The following is a 21,924-nucleotide window of genomic DNA, read 5'->3' as shown; positions in this document are numbered from 1 at the left end:
TGTGCCACAGTGGATTTATGCGGCACAATTAATTTAACATATTTTATACTTCACTTCGTACAAACAGGAGGTGGGTAGTCATAATTTAAAGTTCAGTTCTCGTATTGTTTGCATTATCTCCTATGTGTGTCATGTGGAAAGCAATCGCTTGATATATCTCCATACTCTACAGATCAATCATTCCAAACACACCCGTGCAGTCGTCATAGCGACTGTCCATCGAAATTATGTCCTTAAGATACGCCTGCGAAGATACCGTGCTGTTCTCCTAGGCATTTCTAGCACCTTATTAGACTATTAGGAGCAGAAGGAATCAGTTGAATGAAAATAGGTTGTAGCTTATTAATTCATTAATTTTGATGTACAAAGAAGTAAAATAAGAATCCAAATAATAAAACAAAACGCCGAATAAGTAAAAAGCAGTATATCACAAAATTGACTATATACGAGGGTGGCGCGTTATAAGGTATCTAACAAGTTCCCTACGTCGTTTTTCAGGGCGAGTAAGGGCAATTGAGCGCGTACTCGTCCATACTCGTCACGCCTCAGACCCTATGTCTAAGAGAGATCCCATCATCGTCAATTTTATGATACGCTTGTTCTCTTCAAGAAAAAAATAGAAAATATCAAAGTATTTCAAACCTCAACCATAGTGCTACACTTTGAAATCTATCCATAGTTCAGCGCTGTTAATCCCCATCTTTATAATTTTGTAGGGTGATTGTAGTAATTAGTAATTCATTACTGGAAGTTTTAAATTTCTTTATAATAATACATAAGCGAGCTGGATCGGTGAGATGGGTGGGGCAAGGTGAGAGCAGCGTAACGGTCTACTGAAGCTATGAACTGCTGCGCAGGGCAATTACCTATCATTGTTACTAGCCAGCTCTCCTACAGATAAATTGTCGCAGAAGGTATGCATTCTTAACGATAATTACCCGTCGAAGAATCAATGTTCATATTTTATTCGACCAGATTTTATCATTTTACCAACTGAAGGACATATCAAGTATAGCCAAACAAGAAATGTGATTTGAGACCAATTACGATAATAAATCCAAGTCGCTGGAAAACAGCACAAACCAGTTCGGAAATTAAATGCATTATCACGAACGTGATAATGCTTAAATAGCTGAATAGTTGCTTTTCGTGTCTTATAGCAATGTCTGTTTGTCGACTATTCATGATGTAACTTGAGTTAACGCTGCCTGTCGGCCGAATTTGTAGTTCTTAGGCTCTCAGCTGCAAAAAATGATTCATTTGGACAAAGATGTTTACAGGCCAATCGATCGTTTCTTTGTGTTAGCATGTGCAGGACATCAAAACAGTCTACTCTGCGCTCAATGTACCTTATAAATAGCCGCAGAAAGTTCATTGTGCCATTTTTCTTGCTCTTCATGTTTTCTACCCTTTGCTCGCTCTTCTTTGCTTTCATGTATTATTTGCCATTGTTATTGTTGCTGTTATGTGATTTAATTACCCAAGTTTGAGGGAGTGCCGAATAAAGTTGCTAAGTTGTATCCCGCGTGGCACATAGAACGAGACTGTCAAATACCGAAGCTCAATACAAGTTAATCAGTACATGCATAAAAAGATGATGTGAAAGATAGAGTCGATGGAAGAAAATAGTTTTTATTACCATGGGAAGCAGTGTGGCAAAAATGCAACATTGTGAGTCACCGACTGTCATCTAGCAGATCGACACAGAAGAAATCAATACCCATAATCATCTTGACTCTCGTCTAAGAACCGTTGCAGCACCTTAACGCCAAGTGATGATTGAAATGAGAGTCTAACTAGTCTCAATTCAGGAGCACTTTTTTTAATAAACGTGAACCGATTCGCAAAGAGTAGCCCTCTCGCTTCGTTCACCTTTCCAACAGCAAACAATCGGAGAAACTTCTTGAAAAAGAAGAACTCCTCTGGATATAATGATGAATCGTCCTCTATTGTGATTGGCTTGACCGATTTCTGAAATACCTCACTGATAATCAATGTCATATGTTAAACATACTTTCCATAAAAGACTGAACAAATACTATGTTTGAAAGGAGAAACCATTCTTCCAAAAAAAAAAGCTTATCACATTGTTAACATTTGCTCGGAACAGTTTTTAAACCATTCATCACCCGCAGTACAAGTTAGACACCTTAAAAAAATCACTTATTTCCCGTCTTATAAATAAATAAATGTATATATAAGCTTATTTGATCACAGGACTTAAAAGTAACAGCTTCTGAAGAATAAAATCCACGAAGCAAATTGAATAAGCCATTATGTTCGACATCAATCACAGAGAAAATGCGTAACGATTCCAACGGTACCACATCCGAAAGATATTAGGAACCCATCTGTGTTCAGCCTTGTGAGAGGTTGCAAAAACGTTCTTGATGTTTCATTGACAAAGCGGAAATTAATCCATCTCTTCAGAGCCAGTTTCTTGTAGATTTTAATGCCAGTGACCATGATGATAAATGATGGAGCTTCGCTACTAAACGAGCACTCTTTTAGAGTGTATATCTTTCGCTTTTTCAATATTTCCGTTTGTAAAATGTGAATTATCTACGGATTTTAGAATTACATAATCGTTTTGAAAGTAAGTGACAACGAGAAATCATCTTTTCAGTCAAAATTTCGGATGGATTGAAGAGAGTGTTTCAGCATTTCTGCACCAACCCTTCTTGTTTTCTTCACAACTTTCATCAGGAAGCTTTCATCACGGCATGACACCTGTGAAGAAGGCAACGATGTAGCTGCAGTTTCTATTGGCAGTAAAAGGACAGAACTGCGAAGTTCGGAGTATTCAGTATAAAAAATGGATATGTAGCCTCTTGAGTGAACAGCTAAGATTCAGCTGCTCGTAGGAAGGAAAGCCACGAAGTTCACAAAGCGAACTCCCAGAGCCATCATCGACCGACCCTCTTCGGTTCGTTTGTCGTCTTTTGGGAAAATACCGTCATGGACAACATCGACGAGGCATGTAATCAGCTTGTAGGACATCATTCACGACTGTAGGAGGAAAACGAAGAGTTTCAAAATCACCAAGAGACGCCTGTCTTCGAAAACAAGACTTTTAAGAGAAAACAGCAAAAATGTTGATTGAAGCTCCAGAGGCGGCCAAGCGCATTCGCGTCGGAACCTCGTCAATGGTAATGCAAAACTGCTTTCCGCAACTCAGATGGAACAACTACAAAGAAAAGAAGATGGAACCATTGAGAAGGGGGATGGAGAAATCTGCACACCTTCTACTCAGATCTCCTAGACAGCCATGTCCACTTGCCTCTTCACCATCTGAGCAATGATGGACATGTCATTCCAGAGGTCCTGCCTTCCAAAGTTCCATATGCCATCATGTCGGTGAACAATCGCACAGTCTCGACAGAATCAATGCTTAACATCTCAATAAACTACCGCCATTCCTCATCAGCACAATAGCGAGGCTCTAATATCGTTGTCTGTCGAAATGCAAGGTTTCTAAGCAATGGGAAACCAGAAAAACCGTGCTGTTGTACAAAAACGGAGATCTACATATACTAAAAACTAGAAAGAACTTTAGATGAAGGAAAGCCGAGTAAACAGTGTTTCAAAAAGGGTTCAATAGGACTAATTAAACTACATACACATCGTTTTAAAACTCTTAGAAGTATAGCGAGAGTACAAGATGCCGCTGTGTCTCACTTTCACCGACTTGAAGAAAGCCTTCGGTTTAGCTTAGAATAAAGCGTATTCATGGAGCCCTTGAACGACCAAAGCGTCCCTACTTCATATATAAAGATATTTCGTGAGTTGTGCAGCAACTTCACGACCAAAATTTCCCCGTTTTACAGTAAGGTCACAACCGACTGAAGGGAGGGGTTCGTCATTGTGACACAATCTCATCCAAAACATTCAGTGCCACTCTCGGGAACGCGGTGCGAGAATTGAAATGGGACGACAGCACACGCAACCTTGAACGTAATCTTCATGCTCACTATTCCATGTGACTCCTAGATTATGAGCAGAAGGTGATAGAGAACGATATAGTCTTCGATGACGATTTCTTGACGAAGAGTCGTGTTCGTATCCTCTAACCGGTAGTCTGAAGGATACATGATCCGATGGTGATCGCGATCTTGTTGCCGACCTACTCCAATAGTTTCTGCTTTCGCGCCGGTGATAGCTGCGACCTCGAGAATAGTCTCGGGATCTCGATCTACGCAATGCTTGTGGACTCGTGGACCCGAATAAATGAGCTATAGTTACTTGTGTAGGTACATCCTCTACTTTGAAAAAAAGTACAAAAAAGAGGATGGTGTCTTCCTCCACGAGTTCAACAAGACAAATAGGCAGAATAACTCTGCCTATGTCCTTGTAAGGCATAATCCCCACACGAATGCTATCTTCCTCCCGACGGGAACTGGCATGTGTTCTGTACATCGTGAGGTCCTGTGGGACGTGGAATCGCAGAAGGAAAACCTAGTAGGATTGTAAGCCAAACGTGATGACCCTCAATATGAGCTTGAAAGTGTTCAGAACGAGTTGCCCATGTTCGACTGTCCTTGAATCTTGGCATGATGAATAGTAGCTTTTTTATTGATTTGCTCGAGCTGTGGCCAAGATTGGTATTGTTATTTATAAATAAATGGTAAATAAGTGAATGAACTGCTCTATTTTTCGATGGTCGAGACAGTACTACGAACAACTTAGAGATCTAGCTATGGGACAAAGACTGGCGCCAACCCTTGCCCTTCTTTTCATGTCAAATCAAGATCAAAAAATAATAATATAATAATAGACCGCAAACCACTGCTATATTGTCGTTATATAGATGATTGCTGCGTCGTCTGCCCAACACAGGCAGAATTAGACACGTGCTTCAGTCTTCCCAACCAGCAGTGTCCGCACATTAAGTTCACAAAGGAGAAGCCTGGTTGGCCTTTTTTAATGTGCATATTTACTTTCGGAATGGGATATGGAAGACTAAATGGTATCAAAAACCCAGCAGCAAAATATCTTAATCCATTATCTTTCAGCGCATCCCAGCAAAATGAAAAAAAAATCTGTTATAGACAACATGTACAGGAGGGCGGCAAGAGTCTAATCAAGTAGCCAGGAAAAAACATGGTCCGCAAATCTGGCCCATAAAGTGGCAATATCCAATGGGTACTCAGCTGAGGACTGTGTTGCTCGACAAGCACGGCATCCTGCTCGAAGATCCAACGTAGTGGATGGTCCAGAAAAGATCCCGTTCTCTCTACCTTACATATCTGATGATAAGAGCAGAGCGGTGCGAAGTTGCCTACGCCAAGCTGGTCTAAAGGACGACGTAAGAGTATCACCAGTGAACCTCAAATGTCAGCTGGTGCGTAATCGTATGACCGACTCTCCACAACTCCCTGCTGCGTGATTTGCCCGTATGGAAGAGATGGTGATTGCATGGTATCAGAAGTAGTGTATCTTATCACCTGCAGGTTGTGTGGTGACGGTTATATAGGGGAAACGGGACGCCCACTATGTGTTCGCGCCAAGGAGGATCTAGATGGGCTCGCGAAATCTAAACTCTCCACCCCACTCGGAGCACACCGTAGAATAAGACTTCAAAACTCGGAAATAGAGGTAGAGGTTACTATACTATCGTTCGAGTCCGAGATCATAGCGCGCAGAACACTAGAGGCATTTTGGATCACCGCCAAAAGTCCAAAAATGAATAGGAAGGATGAGTGCATCGCGATCACAAGCGAACTGGCCCCATATCAAAATCTGTGCGGGTTTTGATCTACGGGGCGGGCCGTCAGGTTCCTATAAAAAACCCTTGTGGCTCGTAGTTGTGGTACGTCGTGGTCTGTTGCGTTACCAAGTCTAGCTAATGAAGTAAGCACTAGCTAATGTGTTGCTGTTTGAGTTTGCCTACCGTATGGATGCTTTCTGTGAGTGATAAGGCGCTTGAAAGAATAAATCACCAATGGCTTCTATTTTTCCAAACTCTGACGAAGGCGAAAACGGCGAAACGTTAGCTGTTAATAAATATCAGTACCAATTTTGGCCACAGCTCAAGCAAATCAAAAAAAAGCTACCTCTTCCTGAACGTCTTCGTGACGTGCTGTGATGTGAGTTGTGATCCTTATTATCCTGTAAGTTGTGGTTACGATCTCTAGCTACAGTATATATCTCCGTTCTTGGGTATGTGATTTCGAATCTCTCTCTCGCAGTGATGATATCGTCTAGACAAACCATCACCTGCTAGAGATCAGGATCCGTTCCTCGTTGGAACTCCATATCGGCAAGTTTCTCCTGGATAGATGAGGGAAACTTGCTCCGTACGAGGTCAATGATGGATAGGACTTACTGAGATTCTCAAGTCTCTGAAGCGATTGTAGGTATCCCGGGTAGTCTGAACCAGTTATTACGCGTTTCCACTGCGGCCTCCGATGTCTGCGGAAGCTGTTGAAGTTGTCTATGCAACAAGACTCTAGTTCTTCTTGGGCAATCGTAGCGTTTCTTAGGCGCTTGGACAAGCTGATGGTAGTTATTCTTCTCTGGCTCCATATCCTGAAGTATTATCTCCGCTTCTCCCTTTAGGAGACTCTGTAACTAAAGATACTTCATGTTAGGATCGATCGTGTCATCCTTGTGAACAGCCATTTCAAAGGCGCACCGGAATCCAGCTTGTTCTTGAGGTTGAGCTTCATCCAGTGTCCTAGATATGCACATGAGATTGGTCTTAAATAATTGTTTTTTTTAATAGAGCCGGACACGAGGTTGTTATAATCCTTTATTCGTGGCTAACGTTTCGGCAATATCGCCTTCTTCAGAGCCTGAAAGGGGTGAAATCGAACGTGATTAATCCAATCAACGCCTTATCCGCCCAACAAAGAAAATCCCTACGTAACCGTTGGGCCTCATAGCTAATAGTAGAAGATAACATCGTACCTTAGGATCAGCTGACTATCCTGCCACTGCTAGATACCTGTTGTGAGGTGACTAGCGCAGTCAAATATCAGCCTCAAATAAGGCGCGAGTTCCCGCGTAATGGAGAGGCATTCCTCCTTGCGATTCATATTTGGACCCTTGGAGTGTATCCAGGAAGCCTCCAGAGCCTTGCGCGCCGCAATGCTAGGTTCGCGCGCCAAAATTGTGATCTTAACTTCAAAACCTTTTCCGTTGTGACGCCGCACCCTGTGACCACCCAATGCAGTGGAGTCATATGATTTCCTTTTGCCGTCCAGGCATTTTTTGATTCGAATACATAGCGGTCTAGCTGTTTCCCCCATGTATTCGTCACCACACTGCACACAGGAAATCATATAAACAACACATAAACTCATGCAATCACCCTCGTTGTTATCCGAGCATATTTTGCACTCCGGTGTCGTGCAAACAACCCACTGGTGTATGCCCGGATAACAACGAGGGTGATTGCATGAGTTTATGTGTTGTTTATATGATTTCCTGTTTGCAGTGTGGTGACGAATACATGGGGGAAACAGCTAGACCGCTATGTATTCGAATCAAAAAGTGCCTGGACGGCAAAAGGAAATCATATGACTCCACTGCATTGGGTGGTCACAGGATGCGGCGTCACAACGGAGAAGATTTTGAAGTTAAGATCACGATTTTGGCGCGCGAACCTAGCATTGCGGCGCGCAAGGCTCTGGAGGCTTTTTGGATCCACTCCAAGAGTCCAAATATGAATCGCAAGGAGGAATGCCTCTCCATTACGCGGGAACTCGCGCCATATTTGAAGCTGATATTTGACTGCGCTAGTCACCTCACAACAGGTATCTAGCAGTGGCAGGATAGTCAGCTGATCCTAAGGTACGATGTTATCTTCTACTATTAGCTATGAGGCCCAACGGTTACGTAGGGATTTTCTTTGTTGGGCGGATAAGGCGTTGATTGGATTAATCACGTTCGATTTCACCCCTTTCAGGCTCTGAAGAAGGCGATATTGCCAAAATGTTAGCCACGAATAAAGGATTATAAATAACAACCTCGTGTCCGGCTCTATTAAAGAAAACAATTATTGACGCATCAACATGCCGAGGTTTATCGAAAGTCGCACATGGAGATTGATCTTAGTTAACATTTTGTATAGCATGCTCACGTTCACACAGCATAATGAACGACAGTTCCGAAGGTCCTCGCGGTCACCTTTCTCGTGCTGACTCGCGCTTCCGGAGGAAGAATCCGTGGTAGAGCTTCACCAGTGAGAATAATCGGGATTGACACAGGAGTTCATGAACGGAAAAGGTTCGAGTAGAACCTCTCCATAATAATTTCCATCTCACGACGAGAAGAGGTGCGAATTCCGTCTTCGCTCAACTAAGCTGTCAGCGGAATATTATATTCGCGGAAGTCCCTCCGGCACTTATTTAGACTTGTCCTTTTTTGCGTTGCTTCCAAAATCTTCTTCTGCCTGTATCTCGAAAGTTCCTACGGCAACGCTTTTTTTGCAGCCAGTGTTTCCTACTTCTCAATGTGCAATGCAGTCGAATCAAGCGTTAAAGTCCTTCTTCTTTCCAACAGTTTGTTGGTGGTCTTCGAAATTCGATCTAAGCTTGTCGTGCGCGGCTTCGAGGCACGTTCAGCACAGGCTCGTAATCCTCTGAGCAGCATCTCGTAGTCCACGTTTGGGTCCTCCTCGATATGCCAGTTACCTTGGGACAAGGAGTCCTCGTGTAGGCAATCGTCGTAGACGACTTCTTTTCTCCTTTGTTGCTGATAGCAGATGTTCTCTTCAATCGTGTGGGTAAGTCGTATTTTTTTCACGAATGAGACGGTGAGCAGAACCACTACAAAAGGATGGTTCTAGCGCCAAGTGGACACACCTCCGGCTGATGAGTGTGTGGTCGATTTTCGATGTGTCTCCGCACGAGTCGTGCCATTGAGCGATTCCGATGTCCATCGGAGATGATCTTTTTTATGAAGAGAGAATTTCTGTGAAAGAGGCAGACAGCAACCCGGACTGCGGTTTTCATTCCGATCGCCTAGTCCAAATCTTCCGATCCTGTGTTTCTCTACTGTTTTCTTTTCTAATTCTGTGTTGATGTCCCCGACAACGAATTAGTAGGACTTCTCGTTGTGGATCACTTTCTCCAGCTCCTCATAAAACGCGACCAATTCGGATTCATCAGTTGCTGATGTTGGTGAGTAACAGTTGATGATGCTAATGGATTTTTGGCGCTGGAGGCAGAGGCGAAGAATGGTCAGACGAAGTGACAGGATCTTTGTGATAATCAACAACATAGACGACAGATGAGTGTGCAACAAAGCCAATATCCCGTACTGGACAACAAATTGCGACGGAACTTTCTCTCCGGGAATCACGAGCCTACCGCCTTCATCCTTCCCTCTCCTTCTACTCCTGGTTTTTTGCAGAACAATCAAATGAAATTTGGTACGTTGCAGCTTTGATAAGGGCATGTAAGTCAGCGTCTAAGAACACTGTTCCCGCGTTGTAAGTACAAAGTCTGAAATGGTCTCTATGGCGAGTTCTGCACGTGTCGCCTTGGTGCAGGATCGAAGATGTCTTGAGCAACCTGAAATTTGAACGGCTCTCATCGGTAGCCATACCGTCCGACGTCTGAGACGGCAGGGCCCAATGTGCAGGACACTGACACAGTGTATATGCTGAAATGGCAAGAAGACTTCTCCAAACTAAGCGGTCCTGCTATGGCAAGCTTAGCTTTCGCTACAAGTCGTCGCCCAACCTATATGGATCAGAGAGCCACCTCGCGACAACTTGCTAAGACGGTGGTGAATCTTAATAGTGGTTCACTTTTAGCTAGGCTTTCGATTCCGAAAAGTGGGAATGTTGGATATGTAGAACTCCTTCGCTTGGGAGACGCTGTCGAAGGATTGCGCTGTTCATCGCAGTTCGACGCCCAGAATCACCCTCACGCCACTATAAGGCGGTAAACCGTTGGTACAAGGTTAACGTATTAATAAGAACGTGTTAGTTATGACACGTTCTTATTAATACGTTAACCTCAGAGTATCTGAGACGATTCTGGACAATATGTACAAAAACAACAGCATAGATAGCAACACTGACCGCTTTGAGCACTCCTCGGAATGCCTCGTAAGGCGTCAAATACCCATTGGAGCATGCAGTAACCGAGTAGTTCCGCCCGTGCCAGCCGCATGATGGTGTTCGTTACGTCATTTCTCGCTAATGCTGGACGAGTAGTATATAATAGGAGCATCAATATGACGATTGGTGAATCAAACTCCATGTCAACTCCACAGTCAAATATTTATCTCCATGCTTCATACTGCTGATATGGTGAAAGTTACGTAACTTTTTGCCTCTTTTTTCTCCATAAACGAGGATTGTTAGCATCAAGAAATGAGTTTCTGGAGCATCCAGAGAGCGGGTCTGTGATCATTGTAACAAGATGTATCGCTCTTTCTTCTAAAAGGGCCAAGTGGAACATGTTCGGTTATGTATCCTCAGAAAATTTGATCACTACCTTATAAAAATGTACGCTGTTCTTGGTAACTTACCATTTACTTCAACGAAAAGAAGATTTATTTTAGATATTGTCAGCTTAATTATGTACGAAAGTTACCTTCAGCGGTCCATCACTGCACCTCTTTGCATAAAGCTCTTTTAGCAGTTTTTGCCGACCACTGAGAGAAAGCTGAAAAAAATACATTTTCAGACTACAGGTTGAATGGAATTCGAGTGTAATCCAGCGAAGCAGAAAAATGTTGAGGTCTTCAATGTTTATCAAACAACGTACTTGTACGCTTCCTAATCGGACCTAAAATGTAGTATCGAGTTTGATAAGCTGTACACGAGGTTGTTAAATAAATTTATTGGCTAACGTTTCGGCTATATCGCCTTCGTCAGAGCCTGAAAAGGGGGGATTCAATCTACAATTTAAACGACCAACCTCTCCACAACTAAACTGATAAACTCCACGCCTACTTTCAATCACCAATTTAGCGACTGCACTGAATGCTCACTTTAGATCGGAGACGCCTAGCATGGGCTGACTGGTCTATCACGAGGGCGAATGGTTCGAATGTTACATTCGGATCGGAGGAACCATTCGAGATATGGCGCGAGTTCCCGCGTTATCGTCAGACATTCGCCCTTACGGTTCATTTTAGGATTTTTGGCTTGGATCCAAAATGCCTCCAGCGATTTTCGAGCCAAGGTTTTAGATTCGAGCGCCAAGATTTGGACCCTCATTTCAAAATCGGCTCCGTTGTGTTTTTGTGTTCTATGGGCACCTAAAGGTGTCTATTCTCGTAACCTATTCTTTCCGTTCACGTGATCTGTGACGCGGACATATAGCGATCGTGCCGTTTCACCGACATACTCGTCACATAGTTCGTGCAAGAAATCAGGTAGATTACATCGGATCTCTAGTAGGCTCCTGATCTACCTGTGGGACAAATAATGCGGTTCGGTATTGTACAGATGATATTGTACAAACGATTCCGAACTACCTGAAGTTTCCAGCTGTTCGGTGGTATTTCAACGACCGAAACGGAGCTATCTAAATCTGCTCTCATCAGACACCGCCTAATGGGCAGTGCTCGTTTCCTCGGAGATATAAGGAAAGCAGAGACGTATCTTATCTGTGGTGGGGTTTTCCAATTGCCGTGCCCGTTCACTTCCAAGAGACCAAAGATCACTCAGAGAGAGTCTCGCGATACCTTTCCCGTGTGTGTTCTTCAAACAACAAGACGCTAACCCAGCTGTAGATGTGAAATTCCGGCTCTTTGCAAACGATATATATATATATATATATATATATATATATATATATATATATATATATGAAACGGTAGCTCGATTTCGTGAGAACAGAACTAAGTCTAACATTTCTCTTGCACAAAAGTGAGGTATTTAGGAAGTTTGAGGGTTGATTAGTTCTAAACAAATAAGGTTATCCACAAGCGATAAAGGTGGGGAGTTTGTGGTCATTCCACACCAGCTGGATATTGCAATAACAGAAAGACACTTGCAAGATAGCTCACTATATCGTTTATCCTCTGTTAGTGAGTCCGTAAAAAAGTCCCGCTTTTTAAACGAGCAGTAGGTTAAGGTAGCAAAATCCGCTGAGTTTATTCCTTCTTTCATTGCTCGTCTTATCAAGACGCACAAACTCCAGTCCAACAGCAATTTGGTTTCCACCGTGCTACATTGGAAGTGAGACATATAATTAGTAGTGTAGGAGGTCCTACGGATACGATAGGGTGGTTCTTAAACACAATATTGGCGCAAGTATAGAGCCATATACCTGCCCATTTAACAAATACCCTTTTTAGTTTCTAGACCACATACGCGCGGCACACCTGACAAGAGGTTGTGTCATGGAGTCATGCGATGTCGAAGCGCTGCATACGAATGTATCTAACGACTCTGCGATACAGGCTATGTTCGAGCTGCTGAAATAAAACATGAGTTTGAACGGATTCTCAATCTCCCAATTGGTGGTTCTTCTCAAGGCGTCTTTCGACTGCAATATCTTCAGATGGTCCGGAAATTTGCACAATTTATAGACTTAACTATGGGGCAGAGATTGGACCCCACCTTAGCTATTTCATTTATGGCCAAAATTGAAGCACTTGTTCTGGAACTACGTCTTTTCTTCTACTCTCGCTACATCGACGATTGCTTTTTCATTTGCGCCACTCAGGCGGAAATGGACAAATGTTTTGAATTGTTGAACCGGCAGTCCGAACACATAAAACTTACCACCAAAAAACCACTGGGCAACAGGTCTCCTTTTCTAAACATCCAGGTTGGCATCTCAAACGGTAAACAAAATGGTATCGTAAGCCCAGTAATAAGAAGATCTTGGTTCATTTTCTCTCTGATTATCCATTTCAAGTGAAGAAAGGTGTGACTACCAACATGTTCCACAGGGCAAAAACCGTTTGTAGTGGACTTGAGGAGAGAAAGGAATCGTTAACTTTGGCTCGCCAAATTGCTGTTTCTAATGGCTATGAAATCCGAACGTCTGAAGCGAGACGATACCGAAGTGAACGGGCACGGCAATTGGAAAACCCCACCACAGATAAGATACGTCTCTGCTTTCCTTATATCTCCGATGAAACGAGCACTGCCCATTAGGCGGTGTCTGATGAGAGCAGATTTAGATAGCTCCGTTTCGGTCGTTGAAATACCACCGAACAACTGGAAACTTCAGGTAGTTCGGAATCGTTTGTACAATATCATCTGTACAATACCGAACCGCATTATTTGTCCCACAGGTAGATCAGGAGCCTACTAGAGATCCGATGTAATCTACCTGATTTCTTGCACGAACTATGTGACGAGTATGTCGGTGAAACGGCACGATCGCTATATGTCCGCGTCACAGATCACGTGAACGGAAAGAATAGGTTACGAGAATGGACACCTTTAAGTGCCCATAGAACATAAAAAACACGACGGAGCCGATTTTGAAATTAGGGTCCAAATCTTGGCGCTCTAATCTAAAACCTTGGCTCGAAAATCGCTGGAGGCATTTTGGATCCAAGCCAAAAATCCTAAAATGAACCGTAAGGGCGAATGTCTGACGATAACGCGGGAACTCGCGCCATATCTCGAATGGTTCTTCCGATCCGAATGTGACATTCGAACCATTCGCCCTCGTGATCGACCAGTCAGCCCCTGCTAGGCGTCTCCGATCTAAAGTGAGCATTCAGTGCAGTCGCTAAATTGGTGATTGAAGGTAGGCGTGGAGTTTATCAGTTTAGCTGTGGAGAGGTTGGTCGTTTAAATTGTAGATTGAATCCCCTCTTTTCAGGCTCTGAAGAAGGTGATATAGCCGAAACGTTAGCCAATGAATTTATTTAACAACATCGTGTACAGCTTATCAAACTCGACACTACATTCAACTATGCCGAGGTTCATTGAAAGTCGAACTTTTCAACGGACCTAAAATGGTTAAAATATAAACAGAACTGCATTTGTTCTCGATTAATATTTGAACATGTTGTGTTAGACATTTTTCTTATTTACGGGATGTGATACAGCCTGAGCATTGGTAAGTAGTTTCCGAGCCTCTGCGTGGTCGCTGATTTTGAGCGATGCCAAGCTACCGACACATATAGAGGATTGGGAAGGAACCTCTTACCAATACTCAGGCGAAATCACATCCCGTAAAAAACAACAATTTCTCCTGGACTATATACTCAAATACACAAATATTAAGATCAACAACGGTGTTCATCCCTCCAAAGTTGATAAAGTGGGTTCCAGACATCCCAGACAGGATAAAGAGGAAGATGAGAAGATAGACTTAATACATCTCCCAGTTATCGCAAATAAACGTATAGACCACATAAGTTATCATAGGCGTCCAGGTCTCTGAATTCTTGTTGACCGCGTCGGTGCATTTTAAAAAAATTATTCAACGTCGAACATTCTATCGCTTATCCATTGTCGCTGAGCTATTATGTAGCATGCAGTGTTCAACTAGTTGCATTCGATTTTTGGCATATCATCATTTTGATATGACTGGGTTAAAATATCTCGCCAGGCATATACAGATGGCTCTTCTGCTAAGAGCTGATTGCATCACGCCGCATCACGCAGTGCAGGTCGATGCTTTAAAATGAAATTTTAAAAAATTACAAATAGAAATCAATGAATAAAAAAACGACTTTCTTCTCAACAAAGAGTTAACTACTGAACTGAATCAACCGTCAAAACAAAAACAGGTTAATGATTACAAACTTTCACACTCCTGAAAAGTATTCATGGCACAGAAGAATTTTAACAACCGAGAACATCTTGGAAATATTTTTAGTTGTATCCATATTCAAAAAAGTGTTGCACACCTTCATAGCAACTCAATGTAAGCTTTCTGAAATATCGTTTTGATCGATTGGTGAACAGGGTTCTGTTCAAAGTAGATGGTGGAAAAAAACTTGCTGACAGTGAAAATACTGACTTAAAAAATATTGTTTTCGATAGAAGAAACAACAAAAACAGAACAAATTTGTTCTCACGCAGTTGTCTCGCAGTATATAATGCTGAAGCTAAGTTGGAAGTTATCAAAGGAAGTCTACACTGGAACATTGGTGGCAGCCTAATCAATGATCCAACTGTTGATAGTCCCTCACGTGTGTCAGCGAATACGGAATATGCGAATTTCTGAAGATGTCAAAACTAACCGAGACTTGGTTAATACTGTCTCAGATGCTACCAAACATCGCACTTGGACTAGAAAGGAAACACTCCCACAATGTTTGGAAAAAATAGAACAGCGATTTTGAAAACGGCTTTCTTTTCTGATTATAGCAGGATGGACGTGTAATCGAGCCCAAATTTCCTTGAATCATGAAAATTAGGTAACAGATCTCCCCTTTAATCCATTGAATTTCGTGAGGCGCCATGAGACACACGGAGACAACTTAAAGTTTCAGAAGTGCCCCGCCATTCATCAATCTCCATGAAGTTGAAACGGTTTCAAAAAGACGAACAGCAGCCGAACCCCTTGCTAACTGCGCCACTTTGACTGACCCTCATCTACCAGTGATCATATGTTGCATAGCCCGCTGTAAAAGATCCTGAAGTCCATCAATAATCAGAAACCTTCTTCAAATATGATAGGAAAAAGTTCACAAGCTACTGAACAAAACAGACACATTCATTGGAATTTTCCGATGAAAGTCTTTCTGGAACGTGTCCAATTTTCAACGAGAAATTTCATATGAATAATTTGAAGCAATCAGATACATCTTTTCCTCACGTTTCACGCTAAGAATTCTCTAGCTTACGCATGGTGTTACAAACACATAGCAATAACACTTACATCATATTTTTTTCGAAAAAATAACCGGGACAAAAATAACTGATATCCTGTAAGTTCCAGAGTTTTTGTAAACATTTCGAGAGGACGGGTGTAGCGCAGTCGGCAAGAGGTTGCGCTGTGACTGCACGATCAATGACTGATGGCTCGAAACTGCCCAAGTGCCAAGCCTTTCACCCTTGAGAGATCGGTAAACTGGAAACCGGACTTGTCTGGTAGGATAACAAAAAGTGACTTGAGAAATAGGCTGACACTGGAAAGTCATTGTGATGTTGCACGCGCGTTCATAAACTTTAAAAGGTTCTGAATTAAGTCGAAGGCCTTGGCGCATCCTATGGAGATTTATCAGTGTCTTGTACTTTTTCCACTTTAAGTTGTCCACACGTGAACGTTAGGAATGTTTTCAGTTTTGAAATGGGTAAATGAATATGGAAAGGAAGAAAAGCCATGCTATATAATTACGACCTTAGTCTCCATGTGTGTCATGAAAATATTACATAAAAATTCAAAACTTTCTTCAAAGGAAAGAAGTTTTTGAAGTTTTACCCAAAGGAAAAAGTGATTTAGTGTATAGAAATTATCGACTGTAATCAGTGGGATTCTTATCTGGCCATTGGGTAACACTAACGCACGCGGATCGGCATTATAGCGGAACAGTAAGGAAAACAGGAGAAAAGTGCAATATATTGAAATACTTATTCCTGCATTTCCAACTAACCATTTTTTTCATTGCACCTGAAGTAAAAGTTTTGAATGTCAACAAGTTAGGACGGAATATGTAAGAAAAATAACCAGAAAAATTATCTTTTGATTTTCATGTAGAAATGTTCTTCGAGAAATCTGAGAGTAGAAGTAAAGTAGAGAACCCAACTAAGAGCTACTGGCTTTCATCAAGTTTTGTTTTTGTATGATTGCGTATACACGAAGAACCAAAAAGCAGACAGTTCCAGTAAAAATTCTAATGGCAATGCGTATAAAACCTCACTCTGATTACTACAATTTACAATCACAACACAGCTTTTATCTGTGGTCTTACACGAGTAAGACTTCATGAACTGTATGTGTATGTATGCTTCCAATTCTCCGAAGCAGTAAAATAGATTGAGTTAAAAATAGACTGATTTTTAAGTTATTAACTAAGTTAATATTAGCTAATTATTTTTAAAATATTAATTGATTTGTTGCATTTCTTTTTAAAAGTTTCTCTTCTGAAAATTTCGAAAGCGGAGTTTTCTCTCATTTTTTTTTGCGGCCCCTGGAATGCTGAGAAATCGTGTTCTTTGGATATTTTCTAGACATTACCTTTTCAGACTTTTTTTAAAAGAGATTTTATTGATGTTGCCAATTAGAAGTAAGGGTGGGGCAATTAAAAGTGGCCCGACGAAGAGTTCCAGGTTACAAAGAAACACATCAGGGAATTAATAGTTCGCATAACCTGCTTATACTGTAACAGCTCAGAGAATGGCAGTGGATAATCCGCATCACTTTCACAATACACCGTTGCATGATCAAAAGGTTGGTGTGTGGTGTGCAGTGTCTGAACGCCGCATTATTGGTCCCATTTTCTTTCATCAGTTCTTTTATCAAGTGAATTCGGAACGTTACATTTTCAACATTTTCAATTCTTTTGAGGGAGCATTAACCAAAAAGAAAAAGACCTATAGCTGCTTCCAACAGGATGATGCAACTCCTCATACATTCCGCCGAATCATGAATAACATTCTCAGAATCTTAACACCTGACAGAGTTTTTAGCACAGATCAGTCTTATCTTGGCCTTAGTTGGCCACCCAGGTTTCCTGATCTGTCAGTGTGCGATTGAAGTGACTTGAATAATTTGTCATAGAGAAAGAATTAACAGGGAAAGGGAGTAAAAAGATTACGTTTTGTGAGGAACCCTCAAGGTTAGGGTGTATTACAGCAACCCTCATACTCTTCACGAAATGCAGCAGAACATTTCTGATGAGATTGCAGCCATTCCAGCATTCCAGCTTCGATCTGCCTTCCCCAACTTCCTGACTGGGGCTCAATGGTGCCAGGAGATGAATGGAGGTCAACTTCAACATTTTCTATAAGCAGGTTAGCAAACTATCTGCTTTCCTTTGATGTGTTTCTTTGTAACCTGTAACTTGTTTTTCCAGAGGGCCACTTTTATTTTCCCCACCTTTTACTGATTATGTATGTCTATTGTTCTAGAGAAATGAAATGTACAAATAATAATAAATGAATAATTTTTTTATAGTTATTAGTTATTAATTAAATCCGCACAACCGCAGTTTTTTTTTTTTAAAGAAAAAGTGAATGAGTGTACAGAAGTGTTGGACTAATCACTAGGCTTCTTATTTAGGCATTATATGACACTTTCAGAACAGCACCTGGATGGGCACTATTGTGGAAACATAAGAGAAACAGAAAAATGTGGAAAAAGTGCAGTATATTGAAATGTTTATTACTGCACTTCCTAACCATTAAAGGCATCACCCCACGAATCTGAGGTGGTGCAGATTTCAGGTGGAGTATTCTTATAAGGGATAGTAGATTATGGAGAGGAGGGTGGTCCCGTCCATTCCTTCCTAATTGCCGTAAAAAACAGCCCGGAAGATGAGGCGCCGCACAAGGCTGGCGCGCTCCAGTCGAACTCCTTGTAGAAAATAGTGCGCTAGAACGCTCGAAGCCGTATCTTTCGGGCCGTTTTTACGGTAATTAGGAAGAAATGGACGAAATCATCCACCTCTCCATAACCTATTATCCCGTATACGAATACCCACCTGAAATCCGTACAACCTCAGATTCGTGGAGTGATGCCTTTAAACATTTCCTTGAAATTACTTTTTCTGACGATTTTCTTCCAGGTTTTGTTGATATTACCTATTTAGAGGTATTAATTATGGCTTTGGTTCCAAAGAAATGAATTTCGAAAGAAATGTAGTTCCAAAAAAAGTGACAATGTTACAGAACTCAACATAAACGTGGTAGAAGAAGAATTGGATGCGAAAGTTTGTTAAACGTTTAATCTTAGCATTACTTGAAAAGGATGGTCTAAAACTGACTGTATCTATAAGAATCCCATCCATAATACTAGCATTGCATCAATGAGGTAGCAAATGGCATGTTTATTATTGGAAAACTTTCATCATCGTTCTATTAAAAGTTTTTATCTTTTTTAACTTCTGGTACAAACTTAAATTAAACTCTTTTAAAATGAGTTTTAGAACATTATCTCATACTTCACACTGCCATATAATAATAAATGAAAGTTTATTTCTGTGTCACAAAAACATTCCATAAGCACAGAAAACCCTGTGTCGGCGAGAATCGAAATCAAGAGACCCGATTGACAGGCGAGCTTTCTACGAATGAACCATTGTCAAGAGCTGTACAGACATCCATGAAAGCAGTGATAAAAGAGGTTAGTTTTCAGCATATAAACTTTCATGTGTACGTATATCTCTAACTTTGCGTTTCAGGTTGGCTCACTTGCAAAGCACAAAATTTTCGCATTTCCTTTTAAAATGTTTTCTTCTGAGGTTTTCCAGAATTGGAGTTCCATTTTCTGTGGCCTCTGAAATGTTAAGAAATTCATGATTACACTCTAGCCATTACCTTTTCTGAGTATTTTTTGTGCGTGTTTGTCTGTGTCTCACGAAAATTCTTTACAAAAGAAAGAACTTTTGTACCGCCGGAGACGGAACCACGATCACCCGCCCTGAGAGCGAGCATTTTAATATTGGGCCAGTGTTAGGTGATAAGTAATTACTATTATTAGTAGTTAGTAATTTGAATCTTGTTGATAGTCGAATTTAAGCAACAGCCAAGATTGTTAACAAAATTTATTACGGCTAACGTTTCGGCGTTGTCGCCTTCGTCAGAGCCTGAAAAGTAAGTACATTTGCAATATATCCTCTCAAATGCCTCATCCAGAACAAGTCATCATCCCCTAGGATATTACACCCGGAAACAAAAACCAAAAAAAGCCCAAATCGTTGTGCCTACCTTAGTAGCCGCGTTGCCGTGATGTTAGCGGATATCCGCGTGGTGCTACCGCTCCGCTGATACTAATTAGGATGCGACACGCATATGACCCCGTAGATCAAACCCGCAGAGGTCTTGATACAGAGCCAGCTCGTTGGTCACGGCTAAGCACTCTTCCTTACTATTCATTTTTGGACCTTTTGCATTTATCCAAAACGCTTTTGTTTTAGTCATTCAAAAAACAGAAAATTACTGAATTTCATTTAAAATAATTTCTGCTCATGTTTTCCAGAGATTGAGTTTTTCTAGCGCCTCCAAAAAAGCTAAAAAGTTGTTTTTTGCGATTATTTTCCAGCCATTGCTTCTGCTGCTCTTTTTGCATGTGCTTGTCAATGTATCGTTAGCGTTAGATGGCCCGTCTTCACTGGACGTGCGGGCCCCAGCATCTCTTCCATTCGTTTCGTTCCCTCGCCATTGTCATCCAAAATGTTCTCAAGCTTCGTGAGTGAAGCTGACGAGGTCATTGAGCCGTATCCAGCTGAGCTCTCAGCTGGTCCATCCGTATAGCGAACACGTCACCCCATCTCGTTGGCGGTCTCCCTCGGGGGCGTTTAGCGTCCCTTGGGATCCACTCCAGCGTTCTTTTAGTCCATCTATCGTCGATTCTTCTCATGATGTGACCGGCCCATCTATGATTCGCTTTCGATACATATTCCGTTGGGTCGCGAAGACGGGACATTCTTCTTAAGTCGGAGCTAGGAAGACCGGCTAGGTGTTGTGTGCGCCGGTTAAACTTCAGGAGACATCTCTCAAGGGCTCTGTGGGTGGTAAGTAGCTTCCTAGACGTGGCAGCCGTGTCTGCCCACGTTTTCGCTGCGTAACAGAGCGCTGGAAGGACTGCCGAGTCGAACAGATGGGCACGAAGATCTTGGTCCGTCAGTTGGTCCGTAGCTTCCCTGACGGCTGCGAATGCTGCCCATGCTGCTCTCATTCTTCTATTTAGTTCTTCCTTCAAGTCGTTTTCCATGTTCATTGAACGTTCGAGGTATACGTAAGACGAAGTTTCCACGATTTGGGAGCCTTCAAGTTGTACTCCTCCGTCCTCGCAGGTAGGCGTTCTTCATGAACTGTGTCTTTTTTCTGTTTATTCGCAGTCCTATTCTCTTCCCTGCTTCGTTCAATTCGTTGAGCATCGCTTCTGCTTCATTGGTACTGCTCGAAAAGAGAACGATGTCGTCCGCGAAACGAAGGTTCGAGAGAAATCTTCCATCAACACGTATGCCCTTTTCTTCCCCGGAAAGTGATTTCATTGTCCATTGCAATGCAGCCGTAAACAGCTTTGGTATAGTGTAGTATCGCCTTGTCGTACCCCCTTTCCAATGGGTATGGTGAGAGGGCGGTGGAAAAGCTGTATCCTAGTCGTGCATCGATCGTAGCAATAGGCTAATGTCCTCACATACGACGCGTCCACACCTTGATCGACCAGCGCTGACAGTATTGCATTCGTTTCTAAGCTGTCAAAAGTTTTCTCATAGTCGACAAAGGCTAGAACAAGGGGCAGGCGGTATTCGCGGCAAACCTCTATGACCCTCGACACGGTCTGAATGTGGTCCAAGCAGCTGAACCCCTGGCGAAATCCAGCTTGTTCTTGAGGCTGGGCTTCATCCACCGTCCTAGATATGCGCGTGAGGATGATCTTGGTGAATATTTTGTATAACACGCTCAGCAAGCATATCGGACGGTAGTTCCGAAGGTCCTCTCGGTCACCTTTCTTATGGACAAGAACGGTTCGCGAAGTCTTCCACTGGTCTGGGATCCTTTCTTTCTGAAGGTAGGATGTCATGTGCGCTGCCAAGATTACATGAAGTGGATGGTTACCTGCCCGAAGAAAGTCTGCTGATATAAAATCAAGTCCGGGGGCTGTGCTAGGTTTCATGCTCTTGATAGCGACTTCTTCTTCAGAAGGGAGAAGCCGTGGTGGAGCTACACCAGTGAGGATGAACAGGCTTGACACAGAAGTTGATGAAAGGAACGGTTCGAGTAGAACCTCTCCGTAATGATTTCCATCTCACGACGAGAAGACGTGCGAGTCCCGTCTTCGCTCAGCAAGGCTGCTAGCGGAATATTATATTCGCGGAGATCCCTGCGGCAATTCTTTAGACTCGTTCTTCTTTGTGCTGCTTCCAGAATCT

General features: G+C 42.3%; 3 protein-coding genes across 5 annotated transcripts; all 3 read right to left on the bottom strand.

Annotated features, from left to right (window-relative positions):
- Positions 1–1,713: 1,713 nt before the first annotated feature.
- On the bottom strand, positions 1,714–13,646 carry RB195_023118 (uncharacterized protein; the record flags this gene model as incomplete). 3 transcript variants are annotated; one of them, XM_064210445.1, is made up of 4 exons in its annotated part: positions 1,714–1,761; positions 1,873–1,971; positions 10,551–10,622; positions 13,503–13,646. In XM_064210445.1, the coding sequence occupies 4 exons, from the start codon at positions 13,644–13,646 to the stop codon at positions 1,714–1,716; spliced, it is 363 nt and encodes a 120-aa protein (XP_064066324.1). The 3 variants fall into 3 exon arrangements, with proteins under 3 accessions (XP_064066324.1, XP_064066326.1, XP_064066325.1); XM_064210443.1 differs by lacking the exon at positions 13,503–13,646 and adding an exon at positions 11,440–11,505; XM_064210444.1 differs by having other exon boundaries at positions 1,727–1,761; positions 1,818–1,971.
- Positions 13,647–20,252: 6,606 nt separating this feature from the next.
- RB195_023117 (uncharacterized protein) lies at positions 20,253–20,765 on the bottom strand (the record flags this gene model as incomplete). The annotated part of the gene is made up of 1 exon (XM_064210442.1): positions 20,253–20,765. The coding sequence occupies one exon, from the start codon at positions 20,763–20,765 to the stop codon at positions 20,253–20,255; it is 513 nt and encodes a 170-aa protein (XP_064066323.1).
- Positions 20,766–21,038: 273 nt separating this feature from the next.
- Positions 21,039–21,668, bottom strand: RB195_023116 (uncharacterized protein; the record flags this gene model as incomplete). The annotated part of the gene is made up of 1 exon (XM_064210441.1): positions 21,039–21,668. The coding sequence occupies one exon, from the start codon at positions 21,666–21,668 to the stop codon at positions 21,039–21,041; it is 630 nt and encodes a 209-aa protein (XP_064066322.1).
- Positions 21,669–21,924: the final 256 nt, after the last annotated feature.

Source organism: Necator americanus, chromosome X, assembly GCF_031761385.1.
Source record: "Necator americanus strain Aroian chromosome X, whole genome shotgun sequence".
In the NCBI taxonomy this organism is placed as follows: domain Eukaryota; kingdom Metazoa; phylum Nematoda; class Chromadorea; order Rhabditida; family Ancylostomatidae; genus Necator; species Necator americanus.
The sequence above is the reverse complement of the archived record's forward strand: the minus strand, read 5'-3'. Positions and strand labels throughout refer to the sequence as shown.